Below are 26,701 nucleotides of genomic sequence, written 5' to 3'. Positions count from 1 at the left end.
AAGATTCGCTCTCCCTCTCTCTCTCTGCCACCCCCGCCCTCTGTATCTGTGTCTGTCTCTCTAAAATAAATACATCTTTAAAAAATAGAAAAATGCTACCCTCTATGGCTGGGCTGTCATTGGGAAATACAATTTGCTCAGCAAAACACGCATGTATATTTTAGGACTTCTTACTGTATCACACTTAAAAGTTTTTACTTTGAATTTACAAACTTGCCTTGTCCCTGGAAACAGCCTTTGAAAGGATGTCATGTGCCTCAGGCAAGTGACTGGACAGGTAGTGCACAGCTCACACATATTCTCTTTAAACTATAATGATCTCACAGATATGAAAACAGGTTAGTCCCAGAAGAGAGAGAAGAAGTCCAAAAAGAAACCAGAAATAGAACAAAAATAAGGTTTCAAACTTGATGATTTTCATCAAGCAGAATGAAATGTCATATTTTGACCACTCTACTTCATTTTTATCTGTTCTTTTGATTAGCAATTTTTCCTCTCTGCCTTTTGCATACTGGCCCTGGCTCGGGGTTTAACCTAAAGGCCGGTGTTTGAAAGTCCAGACTCACATTCTGTGTCCGCCAGCCTTGTGGGTCAACTTTATAGATACTAGATAATACAAAGCACTGCTTTGAAAAATGTCTTTTTCCCAAATTCTTTTTTTCCCCCCCAGATTCTCCTGGCTTTCAAGTTTTAATTTTTCTGAACACAATTTCTTAGAAAACTAGCAGCTAGAGAATTTGTGCCCAGGTGAAGGTACGGGCAGCTGAAGGTGAAAATGTTTCAAAGGGCTCCTGACTTCTTGACCAAGAAGAAATGACAGGAATAGAAGACGGGGAGCTGAGTGCTGTCTTGGCTGCTGAGAACCTTCCCCTATAAAACAAAGGGAGTCCCCGGGTGCCTGGGTGGCTCAGTGGTTTAAGCCTCTGCCTTCGGCTCAGGTCATGATCTCAGGGTCCTGGGATTGAGCCCCATATCGGGCTCTCTGCTCAGCAGGGAGCCTGCTTCCTCCTCTCTCTGACTCCCTCTCTGCCTACTTGTAATCTCTGTCTATCAAATAAATAAATAAATAAATAACCAATCAACCAAACAAAAAAAACCAAAGGGAGCCCCAATAAAATTTTTTGACGATGTTTATTAATATAAAACTTGACTCCTCTCTTTAGCTCTCCAAATTTGACTAAGCGAAGGTGCTGGAATGTGAAGGCGGCATCATGTCACATTTTAACCGGAAGTTGCATTTACTAATTTAATTTCAATAAAATATTTACTATATTTCCCTAGAAGCTAATCAATGATTAAATGTTTGCCAAGGGCCTCCTTCAGTGCATCCCAGGAGGGAGACAGCCTCCTCCCATGGGCCCCTCGATCTTAGTAGTTCAACACGAACGCGGATTCAATTCTATTGATTTTATTTCAGAAGGATGTAGTTTAACTTTTTTTTTCTTCTTTTTCTTTTTTTTTTTTTTGACATAGTTGTTTATGTTTACTGATAAAATGAAAGGAATTTTTATGTCATGAACTAATCTAGCCTTGACAAGATGAAACAAAACGTTGGATAGACATCATAAGAGAAAGGAAAGGGGAATCCAACTTCGCAGAGCTTTGGGATAGTTTAGGGCTTACGACTGAGAGAGGACAGACCAGAAGATGTTCTCATCTTGGGGTGACGCCTGTATGTAGGACTGTTCTTTTAGCTCTAAAATCTGTTGAGTGTTTCCACATGAAAAATTCAAAGAAATGCTCCTGATGATTTGCCTCAGCGAGGTGTAGAGCGACAGGGGGAGAGAGGGGAGTGGGGAAGTAAACCAGAGGCTTCACCCCAAAACACGTCAAGAGTGTAAGAGGTTTTAGGTACTGAAGAAGTTGAATTGCCTGTTTTCTCTGCATATGTGCTCCCATACCATTTTAAGAAGAAAGTGCTTCGTAAAGGAAACCATACTTTTATTGCTTCCTACAGTCCACGCGGGGGTGGACACGGGCCCTGGGTTTATGGGGCCGGGAACAGCCGGTGAGTTGACAAATGAACTCTGCCTGAGCCGTCGCATGTCTCAGGCCCCGTGCCCGGCCCCAGGGCGGACAGTGAGTGGCCCTGTTTTCGTGGGGCTCAGAGGCCGGGGGTGGGGGGCGGTGCAGAGGAGTAGAGTGGTCTGTGGAGTAGTGTGTCTCTGTGACAGTGGGCACAAGAGGAACAAAAGGGATGGAACGCAAGCCCGTCTTGGGAGGCTGGAATGGCCAGGGAAGGCTTCCCAGGGACACAGCCATCTAGGATGAGGCCGTGGGATGCACAGGATTGGGCGGGGGAACGGACAAAAACAGGACGCGAGACGCTCAGTAGAGCTGAAGGGTTTGAGGGTGAGTCATGGTGGGGATGTGGGTGTAGGGAGGGAGGCGAGAGGCGGCAGAGTCAGGCTGGCCAGCCCTGGAGTCTGGTGAGCCTTGTTAGAGCATCCGGGCTGCATCCTCGGGCCCGTGGGGACCCAGGGAAGCAAAAATCACCCAGGGTGCGGGGTGGAGGGGGGACTGGAGGCTTGAGAATCAGGAGAGAGCTGGTGGGTCCCTGCATGAGGGGACGGGCCTTGTGGGGGAAGGGAAGAGGGTGAGCCCAAGTGAAGATTGGACCCCGGGGAATGGCTGCCTGTGGGAAGGAAGGATCAAGGCATTACTTGCACTTGGGAACACAGGAGCAGAATCAGGTACAAGGGGCTCAGGTCATCACTTCAGTTTCGAATACGGTGAGTTCTCAGGCTTCTGCAGGACACGTCAAGATCGGCGGAGATAACCAAGAAGCTTCCAGAAAGAGCTGGAATGCAGTAAGATCTAAGAGATCTGGGGGAGAGATAGGAAGTTGCCAGTTTTCAAAATATAGGTGGTAGTGGACAAGATCGCCTACGAGAGATCACTGAGCTTAATCAGAAAAGCAAAACAGCCCAGAACAATCCCCCTGAAGAACAATGGGCTTTGAGGGCGAGAGAGGCCCCTAAACGGGAGTAAGGGGGGCTGCCTTCCACCGTGTCAGGTGCTGTAGGGGAGTCAAGCAGACAAAGACAGAGTGTCTGGTGGATTTAGCAACATGGAAGCCACTGGCAACCCAAACATCAGTTTCTGCAGAGTGACAGACGTCAGACTGTCAAGTAACAAAAAATGAGCAGGGATGAAGTAGACACAGCAGTGGGAAGGGGCAGGGGATCGAGACGGGTTTGTTCTCTGGGTTACACTTGAGCACACCTCAACTCTTATTGGCTAGAGTCTTTTTTTTTTTTTTTAAAGATTTTATTTACTTATTTGAGAGAGAGAGTCAGAGAGAGGGAGCCCAACAAGGGGGAGGGTCAAAGGGAGAAGCAGACTTCCTGCTGAGCGGGGAGCCCAACATAGGGCTCGATCCCAGGACTCCAGGATCATGACCTGAGCCAAAGGCAGACACTTAACCAACTGAGCCTTCCAGGCCCCCCTTGGCTAGAGCCTTTTAAAAAATCACTTAGTGATCATGTAATAGGACTTTTTAGTAGAAGACACGATTCTAAATGTTTTTCAAGCATTACCTTATTTAATTCTCATAAAAGTTCCTGTAAGTTTTATCATTTCCATTTTTTTTTTTTTTGAAATGGGGAAATGGAGGCACAGAGAACTTGTCTGAGGCCCCATAGTTTCTACATGGTAGAGCCAAGATTTAAGCCCTGGCCGTCTGGCTCCAGAACGCAGGCTATGAAGCTCTACACCTCTCTTTAACACAAAACATGCAGGATCACCCAAGAGGATAGTGGGAGCCTTAGAAAAATGACACAGGGGCAATATTCAAAAGATCGGCTTTCATGTAACACTTCACAGTTTGGCAAAGGTTGAAAAATCACTCAAAGCAATGCGGAGCCAGCCATCTTCCTTCCACTGCGCCAGTGGCCTTCCCCAAATCCAGAGTGCTGCTGTATTGACCCCTTTTATTTATTCATTGATCGTTTGACATCATAGACATAAAAGCGTGTGAACTAAATGGATTCTCAAATAATTGGTTTCCTCTCGGAAAACAAAATCCTCAGCCTTCTTGCAAATCAATCTTGGCCCAAGTGTCTTTGCTGAACCCTCTGCATCTAGAAGGCTGAAGAGATCATTATTCGTCAACATTTCCTTCCTTTGGAACGCTCTTTAAATTAGGTAAAGTGTTTACAAAGTTACTTTTCCAATCATGACCTCTTTTCTAAATTGGCCTTGAACATTCTGTTTCCAAGGACAGCTAAAGATAATTTTTAAAATCACGGCAAGCACGAAGGCCAACTACTGAAGGAAACATTTCTTAAACAGTCCAAATGAGAAATGGCTTTGCTGAGCTCCACTCTAAAGCCAAGGGCAAGCGCTGCTTAGATCGTGAGGAGCCATAGAAGACCGTGAAGAAGACGCCCTATCCATTTTACAGTAAAAATTGTATGCACACGGGGCGCCTGGGTGGCTCAGTGGGTTAAAGCCTCTGCCCTTGGCTCAGGTCATGATCCCAGGGTCCTGGGATGGAGCCCCGCATCGGGCTCTCTGCTCAGCAGGGAGCCTGCTTCCTCCCCTCTCTCTCTCTGCCTGCCTCTCTGCCTACTTGTGATCTCTGTCTGTCAAATAAATAAATAAAATCTTAAAAAAAAAATAAATCGTATGTACATTCCATTTTCCTCCACGGAGTAGGAGGAAAACACTAAAGCCTCAGAAGGCTTCGGGTTCAAGCTTCAGTGCTGCCAATAACGGTGTGACCAGGCACTGCCCCCGCCCAGGGGGGCTCGAGATTTTTAATTGCGAAATGAGGGACAAGGATGGGGAGAATGGGAGGTCAGCGAGGTCCATGGGACAACTCTTTAAGATTCTTTTCTGCTTGAAGGTGTTAGTAATCAGTGAAATAATATGGGACCATGATTTCAGTTGGTATAAGAGAGTTTCACATGAATACCCACTATTTTTCAGAATCTGCTCATTAAACTTTGTTAAGAATACAGCAAGGATGACAGGAAGGATGGATGAGAACATGATGTTCGAGAACAGAGAGATGGTGAGCTCGAGTAGAAACCTGTCGTCAAGGAGAAAAGAGAAATCAGAAGAAAGGCTCGCCGGAGGAAATGTGACACAGGACCTGATAGACATGACCGGTATCTGAATTGATCAGAGCTCAGGATCCATTTTAATGAAAGCGCATTAGGCCAAGAAGTGAAACAGGAGACAGGGTGGCAAGGTGGAAACAGGGACCACAGCAGAGTTGATCCCGGGGAAGAATATCCATTGTTCAGGCTGGGAGGGACTTGCGGTTAAGCACCCATCTTTGGCCTCTCCAAATAAGCATGTCCTAGTAGTTAATCTTGGGCTGCACACAGTGTGTTCAGACAAGAACACACGCAGCGTCCAATCTAGACCACACACCATCTTGTGATGCCCTGCTGGAACAGGAACCCACACTATGTTTGTACCCTTCCCAGGGTAGGTAAACACCCACAACGAGGTGCTGTTTATGAACTCTACCCAAAGGGAAAAAAAAAAAGGCCAAACTCAGACTTTGTAAACTTTGCAGATCCCATTCAAGAAGAAACCTGGGTGGCTCAGTGGGTTAAGCCTCTGCCTTTGGCTCAGGTCATGATCCCAGGGTCCTGGGATTGAGCCCCACGTCGGGCTCTCTGCTCAGCAGGGAGCTTGCTTCCCCCTCTCTCTCTGTCTGCCTCTCTGCCTGCTTGTGATCTCTGTTTGTGAAATGAATAAATAAAATCTTAAAAAAAAAAAAAGAAGAAGAAGAAGAAACCAAACCCAGATAAGCCAGATAGGAAAATCAAGAAGAAAGTAAATAGATGTCTCTTTGAGGGACACAGACATGTGCTAATATCTGAAATCGTTTTGAAAGCAATAATGAAATGCTACTGACAAAAATGATTCCCTCCGCAAAGCCTGGCCACCCGCTGAGGTCGGGTCAGAGCTGTAGTGGAAGACAACTTTCCTGGGGAGGAACCTAGGAGGGATCCGTTCCTCGGGATGAGAAAATGCAGCCCAGCGTTGCTTTTGCATTTGGAAAGACTCTGCCACTAGGAATGGCGAGCATATAAGATGGAAAAAGAAAAATAATGCTCGTTTCTAAGAATGCTGCTGCTTTGTTTTATGAACTAGTCTATTTGTTTTGGCTGCAACCGAACTCAAGAATGTTTTCTGCATATTTTACAGAGTAGTTTATAGACATCAAAGGAACAATCTCTCCTTTCATCATTATTTACACATAAAAATAATGCAATTTGTGGTGCATAGAGGATGTTACTTCTTAAAAAGCTCTCGAGTCTAATTTATTAATTGCTTGAGATTTAAAGTTAAACAAGGGTGAGATGCAAATCGCATGTTACTCTGAAATACTGTACCACCAAATCTTGTTTTATTAATGAGATGGTGAACAGCCATATGAATATTTATTTAGGTGGTTAGAGGGCTTTATGAAGAATCCTGGAGCAAGTGACAGAGACATAAAAGCAAAAGGGTTCTGCCTCTTGAAGAAAATGGGGTCTGTTGCTTTGTTTTTAATTCCACTTTTTCCTCTGTGCTTCCAACATTAAAGCATTCCTGTAACCCACCAACCACCCCAGATCTCTTTCGCTCCAAATCTTTGGTTTCAGCTGCTCCCCCTGTGCCCTGGTAGCAACAGCCTCCTCTTGACAAGCTGGAAAAGGACATTTTGGTCTGCCCTGACGGCTCGAAGGCATCGCATCAGTTTTTTTCTGATTTTTTGTCAATTACATGCATTTGGCAAACACAATACACATACAAATATTAGATTTATTTTGATGCATTTATTTTGATTTAGTTCCTTAGAAATTCTCTTCAAGCTGTCAATTAACTCTCTATATTCTATATTATCTCCTGGAACAAATGTCCTAACTATACACACACACACACACACACACACACATACACACACACGCACATAAAGCAGAATGAGCTAGGCCTGTCTTAAATATTGTTTCATAGCTTATAAGGCACACTTATGCAGAACGAGCTATGATATTACAGCTGTTTATTCACAGCTTCACTTTTGTCTCACCAAGAATATGTAATAACTGCTGGAAAATGTACATGCCATATATATGCATAGGGACACATATCCTATCTTTTTTGGAAAACCATGTGCACACCAACATACCAACACACACACACACACACACATTTCATATACATATAAGCATCCATTCCATTTCCTTTTGTAAAAACCAATACCCGTCAACATAGAATCATGTAAAACAGAGTCAACTTATGAAGTCAGGTATTAACTTTTGTAGCAACAAAGATGATGGTAAACAAAGTCCCACCAGGCCATGGGAATCCAGGGGCTCTTCTTCCCATCCCTGTCTAGCCTCCTCCCTGTTCCCTGTGGCCTCCCCTCCTGCCCCATCCGGCTCTGTGCCTCAGGCCCCCCATACCCCGTAGATCTGCATTCCCTGCTTCCTGCTCTAGATACCACTTCCTAGTCCTTCAAATGAGATGATCTCATCTAATTGTTAGGGAGAAAGTCTCTGATTAAACAATTTCACATTAGAGCGTGAACGACTTCAAGTGGTTTTAATATGTTAACACATCAAGGATGTCTGCATCTTAAAAGAAGAGTTTGATAACCCAAAGGCTTAGATAGTTAACTGCAGATGTGTGTGTGTGTGTGTGTGTGTGTGTGTGTGTGTGTGTATGTGTATCCCTACCTCTTTTAACTACAAGGTTGGGGATGATACACTTCGAGCTGCCTTAAAAAATACAATAACAGACCTAAGATTGAGCATTTAATAATGAGAGATTATATTCTATTATAATTCTTATTATATTAAGTCCGTATTCTTGGGTGCTCAGTGATTCGGCTACTATGCAAAAGCCAGAAATAATGAAAGAATCATTAAGCCTTAAAGAGAGCGTCATGAAAGTAAAAGTCCTCAGGGAAGGGACAGTCAGAAAGTCAGAAAGGTTTCCTAGAGGAGGCAGGTAGGACCTTGAGATGGCCTTGCAAGAAATTAAAACATCATCAAAATGTAGAAAAGGAGAAACGAAATGTCCTATCCCCCCAAATGGTCAGTTGCCCCATTTTGAAACTCATTCAGGCAAATTTAAATGTATGTGCCCTTCTGCCTTCTTTTCACTTACAACATGGTGGCCATCTTGTCTCCCTTCCCACAGATCCACTTCAGTCTTTTAAAATGGCCTCATGGTATTCCATTGTATGGATGTGTGTGCCGTAATTCATCGCTTTCCCTAGCGTTTTGCTCAAATAATATTGCATATTCCTGCAAGTATGTCCCTGGGATAAATTCCTACCCCTAGAGCTGCTGAGTCAAAGGCTTTGTGCATTTCAGGTTGGGGTAGACGCCCGTGATGCCCTCCAAGGAGGCTGCCCCACTTACGCTCCCAACAACTGTGCATTGCCAGGTATTTTTGCAAATTCAAAATTTATGCCTATCCAATGGCAGCCAGGCCCTTCACAACTTTGTAGTATTGATTTACATTTCTTTAATTATGAATGAGAATTCGCTTATTTTTCACAGGTTTGCTGGATATTGCTTTTTGTCTGTGAATTCTGTGTTTGCACCCTTTGCTTTTCTCGTCCGCCGGCTTGTCTTTTCCTATTGATTTTCAAGCCCCCTTTGTAAGGCAGGGACGTTAGTGATCTAAGACTTCTCTGGCAGAGTTCTTCATCCTGGACTGAGCTGAGAGACTTTTGGCAGGGACACCAGCAGAGAGGAGGCTGTTTTAAATCAAATGCAAGTTGAGAAGGGCTCTGAATAGGGTCAGAGCAGAGGAATAAGAGATATTCTCGGATTCTGGTGATAGGCTTGAGGTAAATTGGGATGAAGGAAAGAAAGGACAAAGATGAACCCAAAGTTTCTAACAGGAAACAGAAAGCCTGGGGGTAACCCTGATAGGCTAAGGAAGAGCCAATTTGGAAGGGAGCTTGGTAATTCAGTGTTGTAGTTACTGAGTTTGAAACAGCAGTGTAGTCTCCAAAAGAAGATGGTTTCCAGGCAGGAAGAGATACAGGACCCAACCGGGAATCAGGCTGAGGCTTCTGGGAAGCATCCCGAAGGAAGTGACAGCTGAAGCCATGCAGAAGACGAGCTCATGGTGGAAGGGAAAAGGGGAAGTGAAGGACACAGGACAGAGACTTGAGAGAAACACCCACAGGGAGGAAGAGAGATCAATAGAGGAAACAAGTAAAAGTAGTATCATAGAAATCCAGAGCAGGGGTTAGCAAACCATGGCCAACAGACCAACTCTGGCACCCAGCCAGTTTTTGTAAATAAAGTTTTATTGGAACACAGCCATGCCCACTTGCTGACTTATTGTCTAAAGCTACCTTCACACCACAGAGGCAGGAGCTGAGTAGCTGCCACAGAGATCATATGGCCCACAAAGCCTAAAATAGTCACTGTCTGGTCCTTTACAGAAGAAGTTTGCCAACCTCTGTTCTAGAAGGAAAATTGTTGGTCAGTACAGTCAAAGGCTGCATGGAGTTAGAGGATGATTAGAAGTGGGAAAAGCACCACTGAATTTAGAGAAGTAGTAATAGGTTAGTTACTTTGTAAACTGCCCATATATTGGGCTTAGAAAATGGACTTTAAGGGAACATATGGAAGAGCTAAGTCATATAGCGCCTATCCAAAAAATGCGAGCAGGTGGCCGGCCAGTAGCTAGAAGCGCAGCAAGAGGGATAACAGAATGCTGTTTATCCACTTGTCCATCCACACACCCCTTGTTCTGAGAAGGCTGGGCAGCACCATGAGCATGGCGACTATAGATGGAAATTGGTTTCATCAAGAAAGGAGGAGAGGGGCGCCTGGGTGGCTCAGGGGGTTAAGTGTCTGCCTTTGGCTCAGGTCACGATCTCAGCATCCTGGAACTAAGCCCCGCAACCGGCTCTCTGCTCAACAGGAGCCTGCTCCCCTCCACCCCGCCTGCCTCTCTACATACTTGTGATCTCTTTCTCTGTGTCAAATTAAATAAATAAAATCTTTTTTAAAAAATGATCTTTAAGAAAGAAACAAAGGAAGTAGGAGAAAAGGAACTCTTGTAGCAGCAGTACCCTAGTAAATGTTTAATAACTGTCGCTCCAAAAAAAAAAAAAAAGTCTTTGTAGCAGTGTGTACCAATTTCCATGGTGTACACATTCCAGCAGGCAGAACTCCTGACAATGTAACAATCAGCTCACTCAAGCTAGCACAAGCCTGGGCCAGTAGCCCAACCGGGTGTTGCTGCCACCCATGCCCAAGGTGGGGATAGAGTATAGGAAGACAGCAGCAACATGCTGAATTCTTTGGGAATAAAACCGAGGAAGCAACAGATAGTATTATGCTCCATAAAAGGAAGAGGCATATATTTCACCGTTGATAAATAGGAAAAGAAAGCTTTATCAAGTCACCTGAAACTGACCAGAAGCCCAGCTTCTGCCGGAGAGAATGGGCCAATAGTCAATTAAATCAAGACATCATAAAGCTACTTAATATAACAAATATATTAAGTCATTATCAAGTCTTCTAATAATTAAAATTCTTATAATGCAGTGCTTCTGAATATACACATGGATATGAATATATATATATATATAAAATTATGTGTATAAACACATGTATATACATAGTAATCTTGGTTATGGAGGCTTACAACTATGTATTTCAGTGTTCATTATGCTCATTTAACTGACTTTGAGATAGTTTCTGAGATAGTTCAGAATCATTAAAGATCAAAATATTTCTAAATAGCTCTTATTTTTTTTTCAAATATTAAAGAAACTGATGTTTATATATGCCAATATTTGATTCACCAAAGCCATTCATATTTCGGACCATGCAGTAACAAAATTCACAGAGTGGTTTCCAAAGAGTAGCGTTTACAGAGCTACTGGTGAAGGAGAATCTGTTTTCACTTGTATTCTTTGAATCACACTCGGTCACTCCCACATTCTCTCACTGAACCCTAACTGGTCTCTTAGTATATATAAGGCAGTGTCCCAGAGGCTAAAAATACTTTTCATAATGCCTGATGGATTTTGTCCACTGAACAAATGATCTTCAACTAGTTTTTAATAAAGTAAAATTTTGCCGGAGAACAGAACTGAAGGAAAGGTAGGGGAGTATAAGGCGCTGGGGTGGGGGGGGGGCGGTAGAAGTGTTCATTTCTTCTCTGCTCATCATTTATTGTTATTGCTTCTTTTTGCTCTAGGAAGCAAGGTCATAATTCACTACTATGCTGTACCCAATCTTAACTTCCAGAGTATTCTTCCTGGAAAATGGTACTTAGGGCTTTTGCCAGTATGAATGAATGAATGGCTCTGTCTTCCTTTCTGAGTACACGGGCAAGCCTTCTTGGGTGGGATGGAAAATACATTTCTATTCTTAGCATTGTTAATTCTAATCCAGGAGGGCACAAAGAAAATGCCATTACCCACCCCCCACCCCCGCCCTTAGGACGTGCATACAGGGGAGACAGGAATTAAATAATGAACAGGTCCCAAACAAAGCCATCTGATGCTAGGCACTGAGATTTCTTTCTGTTTCTCAATGACTAAAACCCCACAATGAGGTTTATAATTTTATTCTTTGGGAAATGGATTCCTGTAAGCTTTTAGCACAGTGAGAATTGCCCAATCTTATGAAATATTCTCTTTTTCCCCCTGAAGCCCTTCTGGTAATACAGACCAGATTTCTAGATGTCCTACTGGCAGCCGACCTTTTCTCGTGAACTCCAGTCAGTGGCCAAGGGAGAGAAGCATCAGTGCTTTAAAATCTCTTTTCTATGCCTGCAAGCAAAAATTTTACAACATTTCTCCTTGATATGAAATCTCTGCTTGGACATCTGGCTTCACAGTGAGGAACTTTCAATACACTAGCTTCAAAGAAAGGGCTTAGCCCTGGTGGGGCGGTGATGCCAGAAGAATGTTCCACAGTCTTTCTATAGAACTATTTCTAACAATTTCCCCCAGTGAACTTCTGTGAGTTCAGTGGCTAGAGCTAACTAACATTTAGATAACTTTGCTTTGGTGGACAGCCTTTTGGAGCCTTCCCGGGGGGTAGACAAACTATGCAAGGTATAATATTTGCGAGGTAAGGGTATTTTATTCGAATCTGCCTAATCAGACAAAACACAACACTCCAAGATCGAGATTATTTACATCTATCTGCTGTAACACCCCAAATATTTACAAGCTTGCTGCCATCCACAAGATAACATGAGAATAAATGGACACTATTGGTCCTCAGAGCCTGGATTTATGAGGTAGTATCATTCACTCATTCAGCATATTTCTGGCACTTTCTGCTGGACCAAATTTTGTGGCAAGTGCCTGCTCCCAAGAAGCTCAGAGTCCAGTCAGTAAGAAAGTCAATCAAAAGACAGGTTCACAATCTCCTATCTGCAATCCTGGAATTCAAAATCCTCTGCAAACCACAAATTATTTCTGAAAGGTTACGGTTCACTTGCGAGGCAACAAAACTGCACTGATGTTTGCCAGGGTTCCTAGCCCTTTTTTGTCCCGTGTGTAATACGGGCAGTTTCACTGTGCATTTGTGCGTCTGGGCGCAGTGTGCCGACCCCACCCCACCAACGATAAAGGACAAGGACCGCACCACCTTCCTGGAGTCAGCAGAGCCTGATTGGTGAAACCTAGCCGACTCCAAGGTCTTGATCGGGGCTCTCAGACGAATATGACAGAGCAGCAAAAACTTCACCAGAGGCATGGCCAAAGCTGGCGTGAGCTTCCTACTCTCACATGTTACAGAAAAGATGACATTTAAATCTTAAAAGGGAAGGACCTCACACACAGTTCACGGGAGCACAGGGACCATGGCATGAATGCTGAGGACTGGCTGTTTGATGAGGCAGACAAAAGGGCAGCATCTACACAAGCATTTCTCAAAGTTTTTCGTCTTTGGATCCCTTTATGCTCTTAAAAGAATCCCAAAGAGGCTTTTTTAATGTGTGTTATAGTTAATGATATTTACTGTATTAGAAATTAAAATTAAGAAAAATTAAGATATTTATTAATTTAAAAATAAGCCATCAATCCATTGTGTGTGAACATAAATATCATGTTTTTTTAATAAAAAATAACTATTTTCTAAAGCAAAAAACAAAAAAATTAGAAGAGTGGGTCTGGCTTAATAGCAGGGAGCTGGATTCTCCTGTCTGCTTCTGTCCTCCATCTCTTGCAATGTGTTGTTCTGGGTTGAGTACAGGAAAACAATCTAATCTCCCACAAATAAGTAATTAGAAAAGGAAGGATTATTTTAGTGGTCTTTTCAGATGATTGTGGATACTCATTGGGACAAATAAAAACTTGACAAGTGGTGGTGGTGCCGGGTGGCTCACTTGGTTGAGCATCTGCCTTTGGCTCAGGTCATGATCTTGGGGCCCTGGGACTAAGTCCCTCATCCAGTCCCTCCCTGCTCAGTGGGGAGCCTGCTTCTCCCTCTCTCTCTCTGCTCCTTTCCCTGCTCATGTGTGCCCTCTGTCTCTCTAACACAAATAAATAAAATCTTTAAAAAAAAAAAAAAACCCAAACACCCAAAACTTTACAAGTGGTAGTTTCTTTTTTTTTTTTTTAAAGATTTTATTTATTTGACAGAGAGAAATTACAAGTACACTGAGAGGCAGGCAGAGAGAGAGAGAAGGAAGCAGGCTCCCTGCCGAGCAGAGAGCCCGATGCGGGACTCGATCCCAGGACCCTGAGATCATGACCTGAGCCGAAGGCAGCGGCTTAACCCACTGAGCCACCCAGGCGCCCTACAAGTGGTAGTTTCTTAAAGGTCAGCTATAATACCCAATTTGACGCTCTTAGCCGTGAACTTTGCCAACTGCTCCACTGAAACCCATTGTTCTCGTTTATACTTTGTAAGGATCTTTTACCCACACACGATTTTGTAACACCGGGTATTGGTTATTTGGAAAACACTGGTTTGGTGAGTTATATAAATCTTCTAAATGTTGATATATGTCATTATATTCCTCCTTCTTTCGTCTCATTCACATCATTAGTAACACCACTGATCTCATCAGAAAAGTCTTTAAGTACTGGGAAGCTGTCAAGCTTACAGTGATGGTACAAGGTTTTCCAAATTTGTGATTTCTGCTTGAAAGCTCCGATTTTATCATTAGCAACAATATAGTCAACTGTGGGCCTTGAAGTGTCAGGTTTACTTCCTTCCTTCTCAAGAACACCTCTGCCAGAAAGTCATATCTGAATAAGCCTGGTTTGCCTGTCAATCGTTCCTTCCAAGTGCCAAGAGTTCAGCTTGCACTCAAACACACGCAGAACTGCTTTTCCTAAAGACAACACCCTACTTCAGTCTGCAGTAGAAACGCTTTGTGTGTACTTCCTATTAATATTAAAAAGATGTGTTCTCAAGGGTTGAGATTTAATAGAATTAATATTTTATTGCTTCAGGGTTTTTGTTGTTGTTGTTGTTGTTTGTTTGTTTTTAAAGCACAAGTAGATGGTGGTGAAGGAGCCAATCACTAATGGGGTGGGTGACAATGTTGTGTTTTGTGCTAAGACCAGCAATTTTATCCAGTGTGGCTTCTATACCATCAGTGCAAATGTGAACACAGTGAAAAATGCACATGATGGCTTAGTGTTATTATGAAGATAGTTTTGACCTTGTGGAGCTCCTGGAAAGAGAGTAGGGACTCACATGGGTCTGAGGACACTGTGAGAACTGCTGGTTTGGATTATATCAAGTGTTTCATATGCCATGCGGGCAACGGAAAGCCACTGACGGATTTTAAGAAGCAAACCACATGCTCATATTTGTGTTTTTGAGAGACTGCTTATCAACAGGGAGAGGGACAGACTTGGGACTGTTGAGTTATTGGCATGATTCTATATAGGAGGGATTGTAAGAGGCAAGGACGAGACGATGAAGGGCTGACTAAGAAGGCGGAACTGGTGACTGCAGGATGGGGTATGAGCTTGCAGACATTTAGAAGTTATTTCTAGAAATAGACCTCAGAGAGGTGAGGGAGCAGAAAGATTTATTCAATGGGATTTCCAGAATCTGACCTGAGGGACCGGGCAGTGGTATTTAATTCACATCATATAAGAAGAAAAAACAGGTTGGGGGCAAGGTAAGAATGAGAGAAAGAGAAGTTCAGTTTATAGGATGTCTAGTTTGGGCAGCCTAGTGGGTCTTCAAGTGAAAATGTGGGATGGTAGCTAGAAATCTGGACTGAGGTCTCAGAAACAAAGACTATGTGGAGATGAAGATTTAAAATTCATTTGCACAGAAACTACATACATGAAGGGGTGAGAATGTCCAGGAGGCATACAAAGAAAACAGAAGAGGTCTTGCCACTATTTGAGTGCTAAAAATGGGAACAAGGGACAGGGAATGGGGATGGAAGAGAGGGTTTCAGGATGGTGGATGAACTGAGCATGTGTTGCCACGGAGCGAAGGGAGATTTGAGAGGCTGTTTATGTGGCCAATTAAGTCCTTGTTCACAGATGTTCACGGACTCTTAACTAGAATGGTTCTATAACTTCCTTGCCCCATTGATGTGGATGCAATGAGGCTGGGCTGCGGGGATGTTTTTCCCTGCTCATCATTTTGTACTCATCATAATCCACCATGAGGAGGCTACCCCAGGAAGCCACTAGTCTAGGGAGATTGTCCAGGCACGTAGAGTTGTCCTGAACTCATTCTAAAACCTGGAGTCCAATAAAACCAGTCAGCAGCCTGAATCTAAACCACAGCAATAATCCATAGATATGCTGCAAACAATTAAATAAATGCTTGTTATTATAAGTCATTAAATTGGGGGCCTTGTTTGTTATGCAGCATTATTGTGGCAATAGCTGATGACTACATGTTCTTGTTAAATGTTATAAAGGAGACAAACGGGCTTCTAAGATCAAATAGAAGGTTTTGCAACACCAAATGAAGTGACTAAATAAGAGTGAAAACTAGCAAAAATGCATTGGAGCACTGAAATCGGGTAGTAAGGTAAATAATAGCAAAAAACTCTCAAAAGCCTATAGTCAAGGAAAGAAACATGACTCTGGAGCACAAAAACCTCCATATCTGCCTATGTCCCCCAATTCATTATTTTGTTAGACGTCAACAAAATCCTGAGAAATCTCATTAGTATCATCAAATGTGGAGAGAAAAAAGCTATATGAGTGACCTCATCTTTTTCCTCTTCCAAAGTGAGAAGTGGAAATGGATGTAGTGGAAAAACAGGTAAATATCAGGGCTGTCTATCTCTGAGCAGAGTGAAGGTCATAGGACTTTAGGGATGCATGCCAAACTGGGATAATTCAGACCCCAAAGGGATATCAGATGCCCTCTCCCATTTAGGTAGTGTGAACGCAGAAACACAGAACATTCGCCCCAACCAGACTACACACACACCTCCACTCCAGCTCTTTCTTTCCCTCCTCTCAGGTTAGAGAAAATGCACAGACATCACAAATCACTTTTCTTACAGAGAGGAGACAATCATGATGCTTCAGAAACATATACTGAATGTTTAATATGTAGAGGTATTCTGGTTAATTACTGAATTTATCCTGGTTATTCTACTAACCTTAACACAATAGAGAAAGACTTCTTTAGGAATCCCTCAAAAAAAGCAAATCATTTCCACAGGGGAAAACCTAGTCTTGCCCAGCCTCCCCCACAGCAATATTAAATGCTAGGTGGGCAATGTTTACAGTTCTTATGAGAAAACACGTGACCAGGAAGATGTGTCCATCTGACATGGTGTTCAAACATAAAGGTAAATGGGCAGATGTTCTTAAACATGAACAATTCAGGGAAGACAGAACCATGAGTCTTAAAAAAAAACTATTTCCACTCCCCTTGATCCCCAGGCTGACCCTGGGACCTATCTCAGCCAAGAGAATGTGGTAGAAGTGCCATTGTGAATCCCTACAGTAGCCTTAAGGGAAGTGCAGATCTGCCTTCGCCTATTGGAATACTCCTCTTGGATGCCAGCTTCCATGTGAAAGGTCTGAGCACCCAGTTCATGAGGCCATATGGAGAGCACCTGGAGCCATATTGGATGTTGCAGCCCCAGCCAAGCTTCTCGCTGAATGTAACTCCACCATGCCACACATGGAGTAGAAGAACCACCTGGCTTGTCCCTGCCTGAATTTCTGATCCAAAGAATTCTAGGCATATAAAATGGTTGTTGCTTTAGAACACTAAGTTTTGGGGTGGTTTGTTATGCAGAAGAGCTGGCTCTTTTTAGAAGCTTGACTTTAAAGGTAAGGAGTGAGCTAAAGCAGTAGATAAGTGATAAAGATATTTTTGCTCTCAAAATAGGGCATACTATGGTATAAAAGATTTGCCCATAGGATTGCTTTTGTTTCTGTTACTCCTTTTCTACTCCAGGAATCCTGTTCTGTGAAAGACCTCGCTTGGTCCCTTGTTTCTTAGACAGCCAGAATCAGGCCCGCTATTGGTCTCCACTACCATGATTAACATCCACTGGGCTCCCTTGGACTGCCGGCTCCTCCACTTTCACTAGTTTTTAGCTGTTTCTTATTGCAAAAGTGATGTTATAATTAAAAATATGGAGTTAAGGTAAAAGAAAATTGCCACAAATTCCACCCTGCAGAGATGTCCTCCAGTAAAATTTTGATATATGATTCCCGTCTTTTTTCTCTTTATATGTACTTTTATTTACAAACATGACTTCGTATATAATTTCTGTAAACTATATTTTCATTGAAAACTACCTTGTGAACATTTTCACTATCCTTAAATATCCTTCCCCAACACCATTTTCAATAGTGCATTGTTTTTAGTTTATGTACTATGGCAAAAAATATAGATAGGAAATAGGAAATATGAGTATTGTGGGTGCCTTGTCTACAATGGGACCTTGATAAATACGTATTGCATAGATGAGCGAATGCTAGAATGAACTTCCTTTGGCTAGCTAAAGCTTTGTGCAGCCTTCTAGCTGCCACCTTCGGGCACATTCTGGAAATGGGTCAAAAGTTGGGCATGTCTCTCAGGCAATGTAATAATGGTAGGTATTGCCAAAGTATTCTCCAGAAATGTTTTAGCAGGTTACACTATACCACACCAGTGGCCCTTAAAAGTGGATTGTGATAGGCTACCTTTCTCTCAAGAATTCCTTTAATAAAAGGTCTGCTGATCCACGGAGACATTATCATAAGCTCTGGAAGGGTGAGTAAGAGGTTTACTCTCCACCCTCACCCCCGACTGCCAGCTTGAGGGCTCAGCTTGTCCCCAACCCAGAAAGTGGGGCAAAGTGCATTTCACAATCAACATGCACACTCTTTATATGGCACTCTTTGATTCTCATATTTCAATACAGTAGTATTTAACATCACAAAATGTAGTACATGTGAGCTTGTTTTAACATAGATGCAGACAAATGCATTTGGTTTCAGAAAACCAAATACAAGCCTTATGGTGTCTGTGCCTCTCTCTGAGTATCTGGATCTATGTACCTGTATGTACAAAACACTCAAACACAATTAGAGTGCCCAAATCCAACAGCTGTTGCAGACATGCTGTTATCACTTAGGCAGACAGAAAATGAGATGAGGCTATCTGGGTTCATTTGTGCATTTGGCCAATGCCTGGCTTTCACAGGCAGAATGTAGAGACTGGGGTATGTCCAACAGCTCATGGCTGAGCCTTTCCCGTCATGAAGACCGTGGCTTGAACCTGGCTATGACAGTTGTTGGGCAGTATGAACTTGGGACTGGGTATTGAACCTTAGAGTCTCAGTTCTCCCACTTGTAAGATGAGGAGGATAGATATACCTTCCTTGTAAAGATGACAAGAAGGCCTAAATGCATAATGGGACTGGTGATGAATAAAAGTGTCTGGCAGAGAGCCTGGTATATAGGCCATGTTAAATAAATATGAGCTATTATTCCTTTTATTTTTGGTGACATAGTCTGGAAAAGAAAAGCAATGCGAGGAGTGCTAATGAATTACTTATCTTATGCAGGTTAGTAAAAAGAACCCCACAAAGGTCATTCACTTTATGCATAATCTAATTGAGTCAATCAAACCCATACTACATCTGCAGCGCCTGGGTGGCTCAGTGGGTTAAGCATCCGACTCTTGATCTGGGCTCAGGCTGAGATCTCATGGTCCTGGGATGGAGCCCTGTGTCAGGCTTCAAGCTCGGCAGGGCCTCCGTTCTCTCGTGTCTCCTTCTGCTCGCCCCCGCACCCTCTCCCCCCTCTTAAACAAAACAAAACAAAAACTGAACTATATCTTACCTACATTATAATTTTAGTTATTTTCAAGTACCTATGTCCTGGAGGTCATAAGTATCATATAACATATATTTTAATATAATATGTATGTACATCTTTTGAATTCAGTCTTTAAGATCTGACACTTTTCTGGAAATTAGGATCACAATGGTTTTCTGTTTTAACAGGTAAGTGGATTAAAACTGCAAAAACAATTAAAAATAGGCAGATGTACTAATTATATTTCTTTCAAGATTTTTTTAACCTTACGAGACAATACTAGATAAAAAAATAAAAAATTTTAAAAAAATAAAAAAGAGACAATACTAGAAACTACGCCATTATGGAGTAAATTTATGTTTTCCCTTTTTGCATATGTTGGGATTCAATTATTTATTTGAAATTTGGAAATTGCCTAGTGCATGGTATTTGGATATCGAGAAACTCACTTAAAATGAAATTTTTATATAACTAAAGGAATTTAAACAAAGTATTCAGCTCAGCTCATGCCAAACAAAATAGTTCCACAGATCAATGAGTAACTCCTGTGCATTTATAAATGAGAAGAGCTTCAGAGATTTTTTTTCAATTACTAGAATATAAAAAAGAAACCTCTTTTTTGTCTCATACCCCACGTAGGGGGAAAAGAAGCTGGCCGATGGCAATATATAGGAAAAATCTCATTAAGAACAAGATAAAGTAAGTCCTCACCTCTAAAGTGAGGAGGCTGGATGAAATGGCCTTCAAGAGTTGGTCGATATCTGAAGGTGTTTTTTTTTTTTTTTTTTTTAATTCCATTCAGTCTTGTCCAGGCTTAAAGAGTATATTTTAAAAAGCAACTTACATTAGCACTAGCTTCTTGGTAAATTACTCAGATTGCCTACAATAGGCTATAGAAAAGAAAGACGGAGGGGTTAGGCAGAAAAGGGCAGCGATAAAACCCAAATGTTTCTTTTATTTTTCCTTGCTTTGTACGATTGCTCAACACGCTTTAAGCGTTGTTATAACAAAGTAAAATCACTGAAAAATAATCTTTTGCTGGAAATTCTTAAAAAAATTTTTGTTCTCTTTTAAATCTTATTTATAAAGGTTTCCAGATGCTTATCCTCGCAGATTAAACACAGTGTGATGTAGACACTTATAATAATATTCGCTGCTATGAAGCCAAGAAAAAACTACTTTGAGATCTAACTGCCTATCACCTAAAGAATCAGGGTCCAGGGAACTTTCTGTTGCTATTAAAGGCGTGATTCTCTGAAGCCATTTGGAAACAGCCTAGGTTCTCAGCAGCAACACATCTACCCTGTACTATGTCAAAGCACATCAAATGGTTGGCATTCCAAACCTCAAACAGGTTATTTCTCATTATGTGAATACATAATGAAAGGATGTGGGCAAAGAATAGAATGTAAATTGGAAGCTGACTTCTGAATTTATTAGCCAGCAGTACTGGGCTAAAACAGTCATCCTAATTTCAAGAGACAGTTCCAAAGTGGTTCTCAAGAAAAAGGACAGGGTATTTTTCAAATATTTGTGCAGTGTGAATGGACTGGGCTTGCCAAAAATGACTTTTTATGCTGGCATGTGATCTCTTCGAGGGAAGTCAGCCTGAGTCACTGGATACATCAAAGGTAGAGCCCAGTGAATGGAATTCCGGCAGGCCGCGCGAGGAAGCCAGATACCTGCACCATCGGCCCGCAGCCGCGATTCCAGCCCTCCTTTTAATTACATTAAAGCAGCTGGTACCACTGGTTACTGAAGTCTTCAGATTACCTTGATTGCTCGGTCATTATCTCTAATCAGCTGCTTCTTCTCATCTTCAAACTTCTGTATAACATCCTGGAGCCGCCGTTCCGCATCAAGCTGCTGCCGGCTGTTCTCCTCTTTCAGAGAGGAAATGGTTGTCTGAAGTTCTGCTATGATCTAAAATGAAAACAGCATGCTGTGACTTCCAATTCTTCAGTGCGAGGCATCTATTTTATATGTATTTATGCCTCACAAAAGAGCGGATTTGGCAAAACTCTAATCCACAAACTAAATATTTTCAATTAACATATCGTGCACTATAATGCATGAAATTCCACACAATAAAAGACTATAATAAAACTGTGAATGGTGAACAACTGCTGAACCAAATATATTTGGAAGACATTTCCACTATAACATTCCACAATATTTACTCACCAGAAGAAAGAACATCTGTGATCTCAAAAATAGGAAAAGCGTCAGATTTTATTTCGCTGAGAAATAAGACTTATTAGAATGAAGAAAGCGATTTTGCCTTTTCTAATACTTGGAACTGTAAGAACCAAAGGAAAAATGAACAGGGCTCCTTCTTTTTCCTTACCTAATTCTACACAACGATTTTTTGAGTGCTCACTAAGGTTTGTGCACCGTGTTGAGTGCCTTAAGTTCCCATGTCATTTACAAATGTTATTATCACCTGTCTTTTATAAATGGAGAAACAGAGGCATAGAGAGAGGTCATACATTTCCCACTGTCGGAAATGACATCGAACTAAAAAGACAGGCAGAACTTGAGCCACACAGTCAGATCAATCACTGTACCAAGTGGTTCCTCTCACTAGCCTTTTTCTTTCTTTTAGACAAGGTTTTGGTGTGGAAGAGAAGCTTATCATGACCAACTGATAGATAGATATCCATGGAAGTTTACCCAGAGACCCTTGTACTATTCTCTACATTGGAGAGCCGATTCTCTCCACGAATGGGTCCCCTCTAAGTTCTCCCAAGGAATGAGGGACTTTTTTAAATGAACTGAGAATATGGCTCTTCCTTGGGTTTGGATGGCTACATTTCCTTTCAAATTCAATAGTCGTGACTTCTTAAAAGCAGGCAATAGTTGTTTCTTCTTCTAACAAAACAAAACAAAACAAAACAAAACAAAACCAACCTTAGCCCTGGTTGGAATAGGATTCCATTGGTTCTATGGGAACAGGGCTGGTTGGTGAGATACATTGGGCAATTCAGTTATCCTCCTTGAAGTTCAATTTTTCCACCTAGTATTTGGTGGCAAAACTAGAGTACGGTATTGTAAGACAATAAATAGAGACTCTGTGAAGTCTGCCAGAAGCCAAGTCCTATAGAAATATTAATTGTTACTATGGATATAAATGATAGCATATTTACAATAAAATATGGAGTTTCTATGCTTTTAGAAGTGAGCAAACTCACTGTACCAAAGTTTAACATTTAGGATTTGTAAATCACATGTTAAGACCATTGTGAAATAAATGGCAAAATACATACTAGCAGTACATTAATATTTTTAAATACGAACTTGGACCTTTTGCTATGAGTGGAAGAATCCATTTACTGAGAATAAAGATGTTTTTCATCTGTTTTCTGAATTTTGATTAAATGTTGTTCCCATTCTGGCATCAATTCAATGAATTCTCACAGCACTTCTATGAAACAGGGAAGGTTAAATTCTTCTAGTGAATGTCAAAAACTGAGGCACAGAATAATCAACTCACTCACAGTCACAGAGCAAGAGGAGCCAGAGATAAGAAAGAGCCAAATTTCCTTGGCCCAGCATGAAGCTTAAGATTGATATTTTATAAGAGCATGGAGCCAAATAGTAAAAATAACTCACTATTTCAATGACTATTGGAGGGTTTCAAGTTAAGTAAACTACAGCTTTGTAAAGGGGTGAGCTTAAGTCTGTCATGTGTTCATTGTGTGTGTTCGGTACGTGTGAGTGTGTGTGTGTGCATATGTGCATGGATGTATGTGTGTGTATGTTTAGTGATATGCAGTATGATCACATGTCCAGATTCATATATCCACTGCCACAATCATGTAATATGTTTTTAAAGTACAAAGTAATTTTGTTGCTTTAAAGGAAAGTAAGATTAGATTAGCTTTTAATTGGCCAAGACTGAAGATAAACGTATTTGTGGGTTCTTCAAGTGACCGTAAGGGCAAGAAACAGGGATCTCTCATTTTCAGAAGCTTAATGATAAGAGTACATCAAAAAGAAATAAATGCAGGTTTTGGAAGGAGCTATGAGCAAAGTCCTGGATGTTCTGAGGAGAGCATGCTTGCTTTTGTGTGGAAAATGAAACCTTACATTCTTGGGGGGAATGATGAGATTCTTGGGATGAAGTAATGAGATTATCTTTGGAAAGTTATTCTAAAATCTGACGAAGATGATTCAGGGAGAGTGTCAAAACATTTAAGGTGAACCACGGTAGGTAGGTGAGTAGATAAAGTGGTTGACACACTGACAGATGAGATGGATATAGAGAGGTAGCTGAAAGGTGGGTAATTTTTAAAGCCAGAATTGAGATTTAAGATCCCAATTAATACTAACTTGATTAATATGCTTTGGGTAAAGAATAAAACTCACTTGGTTATAGACATAGAGTAAAAGACTGTAGATTATATTCATCTTAGCTCAGTGCATGTAACTGGCACTTAATATTTTAGTAGTAGAACTATAATCATAGTAAATAAAAAGAATAATTACCTGACAAGTTATATTGAGATGATCTAGCCTTTTCATAGAATAATGATATTAAAAGTTTCTGAGAAAAATCAGAACTAATCTATGCAACCATAAACCCCACCAGTTTTGATTGAATCATAATTAAAATGTCACCACTCAACTGAATGTTTACCCTGCATTCGCTTCAGAGAGAGATGTAGATGTGAATATTTCCATGCGATATTAAAAATTAATATTTTGGGAAGCAAAAGGAGAGCTATTTCAAGCTGATGCCATAAGCAACCTAACTCACGAAAGCTCTAATAGTTCATTATTGCTAAGCATTTAATACGTTGCAAAAAATGTTTAGTGGGTCTTATTAAGTCTTAGAAAGAGGATTCTGAATAGAGGCTGAGATTTCCTCTTTAACTCACTCTGATGTTTTCCAGATTGTAGTACAGCTTGAGATTTTTACAAAACTCCTCTTTAAAATATAGCAGGGCCTACTTGGGAAGATTTGGTAGATACTGAGAGCCTCATCAAACAAGTGGGAAGAGTGGTTCCCCAGCACGTTTGGCTTCTGGGTTGCCACCCTGGAGAATGACATGAAGGTTGTGGCATGAGGGACCTGTGGAATATGTCCAGGCATAATCTGCCTCAGGTACGTGGGAGCAGGTGAGGGCACTGGGGGGAGCCAGGCTCTTTGCAGTGGGCGAGCTCTACTGGTATTCGGCTCTAGACTTGTCCACAGTGACCTGTCTTCTTGCAACATGGCGGTATCTTTCTCTGAAAAATGGCCGCCAGGTGAGCCAGCTGAATGGGGACAACTGTGCTAACACTGAAAAGGCAAAGTGAAAATGTCATATTAAGACAAAAAGAACAAAGTTTTGATTCTGATGGAAATCATATTTGGGAGTGTGCCCAGAGATGAGGCAGTCATTGCCATCATGATGAACATGGAGAATCTCAGAAGGGGCACAGTCCTGGGTATGCCACGGGCTTGGTGTTCATGGTCCATTAGATCCCAAAAGCTTGATAAAATCTCAAAGATTAAGTGACTTCCTTTAAGGGAGGAAAATATTTAAAATATTTTCCAAATTTAACCTGATGATCTCCTGGATACTAATGCATTCATTATAAATGCATTCATCATATTACTTAAAAATTTTTTTTTTCAGAGAGGGATTTTTTTTTTTTTTTAAAAACCTGATAAAGAGTTAAGCAACTTTGCTTCTGGTGTTGTCCTCAAATTAGATAGGAGTTAGGGATCTTGGCAAACTATCACTAGAAAACAGAAAAGGTCAGTCTATGGTTCTGTTTGTAATGTTCATTTTCAAATAATGTTTCTTTAAACCGACTGGATTGTAGACCAATGTTTCCCCAATGCCCGTACACAGATACAAATATATACATATGCTTATAAACATATAAATATTTACATGTATTTAGAGGTGGACAAACAAAATATTATCAACATAAGGTTGTCATCCTACCTTTTATGAGGAGGATGGACTGTCTTTCAAAGACTTTTATTTTCCTATTTGGTGTTGCATAGGCTATAGGACATGACAGCTGGCACTAGTTGGCTTTTCCTCCTCCTCCTGCTTCTTCATGTCTTTACTTGGGAAAATATTTAGCAACCCCCTGTGCCTTTCCACATTTTGGAGGGAGATTTGATCAATTCTTGAATACCCAAAAATAATTAAAAATAACTTCTTGTTCCTTCCGTATCTCTTTTAAATTCTTTGTTCCCTCTTTTCTTGTCTCTATTTCCATTTTCATCCTGCTGCAATATGAGCTAACAGCCATTAAATGCTTTACTGTGTACTAAGCACTCTCTATTAAGCACTGTTTTCCCCCTTACGTTACTAAATACTTAAAACTAGCCTGTGAGGTAAGCACTACCCCCTCCTTTTACAAATGAGGAAACTGAATTCCAGGGAGTCCAGGTAACTCGCTCAAGGTCATATAGGTAGTAGGGCTGGTATTCAAATTCGGGTCGGTTGGACTCCAAAGCTGTAGGCTTTCTTCCACACTAACTGACGTTTAATTTGCTTTAATATGAACTAATCAAGCTTCTTCACACATTCCTTTAGATAAACTTAAATACTCCTGTTTACACTCTCATTATTTAAGCATTTTTACGGGCTATCTTCTATCTCACTTTCGGTCTGCCTCCCCCATTTAACATAACGCAAAATAAGCAGGACATAAGTACGCCAGCTACTTATTTTTCATGTCTTAATTTAAAGTGTAACTTCAGGAGTCATAATATTTCTTCTGATTACAAGATTCTTCTTATATGAAGACTCTTGCAAAAGAATATAAAAGACTATGTCCCCGTGCTCCTTCTTCAAAGGAGGTCTGGGATGATGGCAATCAGGACATATCATAATCTCTTAAGTAAATGCATGTAAATCTTCACTGGGACAGAGACATTTTGCTTTCCGAGTGGGATGTAAATTATATGGCATATGCACATTTTAGAAATAATTGTATAATCACAGAAATTTTATGAGTTATCCCCAGAGTTCGGGGAGTGGTGGTGCAGACTGAGCCAGGCTGGCGGCATCGGGCTGTGAGGGTCTGTTCTCTGGTCCGATCCAGGAGGGGTCCTGGCTTAGTCACTTGCTAACCAGCATGACCTCAGCTCTCTGAGCCTGTTTCCTCAGTGGGGAAATGGGGCCAATAATAGTCCTTAAGCCCAGAGTTCTCATGCATGAACACGGAGTCAACATGGTTAGTGCCCCATAAAATTCTTGATTTTATTACTCTTTTGTCATTGTGTGGTAACTTATAAAATGGCACAGAAATTTCAGTTCATGGCCACACATCACTGTGCATATGCGAAATTACCAGGAAGAGCTGATTTTAAAATCATTAAATATGATGCCCACGAAAGTGAATGGCTTAACCTATCCCATCTATACAATGAAAATTGCCATCTTTTATTCTAGAATTACTCATAAAACTAAGGAATTCTTGGGATTCCCTAAATGATACTATAGGATATCATTATAACAGCTTACACAGAAAAGGTATTTTAAGCAT

General features: G+C 41.3%; 1 protein-coding gene across 6 annotated transcripts in view; it reads right to left on the bottom strand.

Annotated features, from left to right (window-relative positions):
• The window catches only part of CEP112 (centrosomal protein 112), a 408,382-nt gene that overhangs the window by 65,789 nt on the left and 315,892 nt on the right, over positions 1 to 26,701 (bottom strand). For all 6 annotated transcript variants that reach the window (XM_013054504.2, XM_045080931.1, XM_045080930.1 and 3 more), the window contains one exon: positions 20,978 to 21,127. In XM_013054504.2, coding sequence (XP_012909958.1) covers positions 20,978 to 21,127 — 150 coding nt within the window. The remainder of the gene's footprint in view (positions 1 to 20,977; positions 21,128 to 26,701) is intronic.

The sequence above is a fragment of the Mustela putorius genome, unplaced genomic scaffold (assembly GCF_011764305.1).
Source record: "Mustela putorius furo isolate JIRA1106 unplaced genomic scaffold, ASM1176430v1.1 tig00000487_pilon_pilon_pilon, whole genome shotgun sequence".
NCBI classification, from domain to species: Eukaryota; Metazoa; Chordata; class Mammalia; order Carnivora; family Mustelidae; genus Mustela; species Mustela putorius.
Note: the sequence above shows the minus strand (reverse complement) of the source record. Positions and strands in the feature narration are given on the sequence as shown.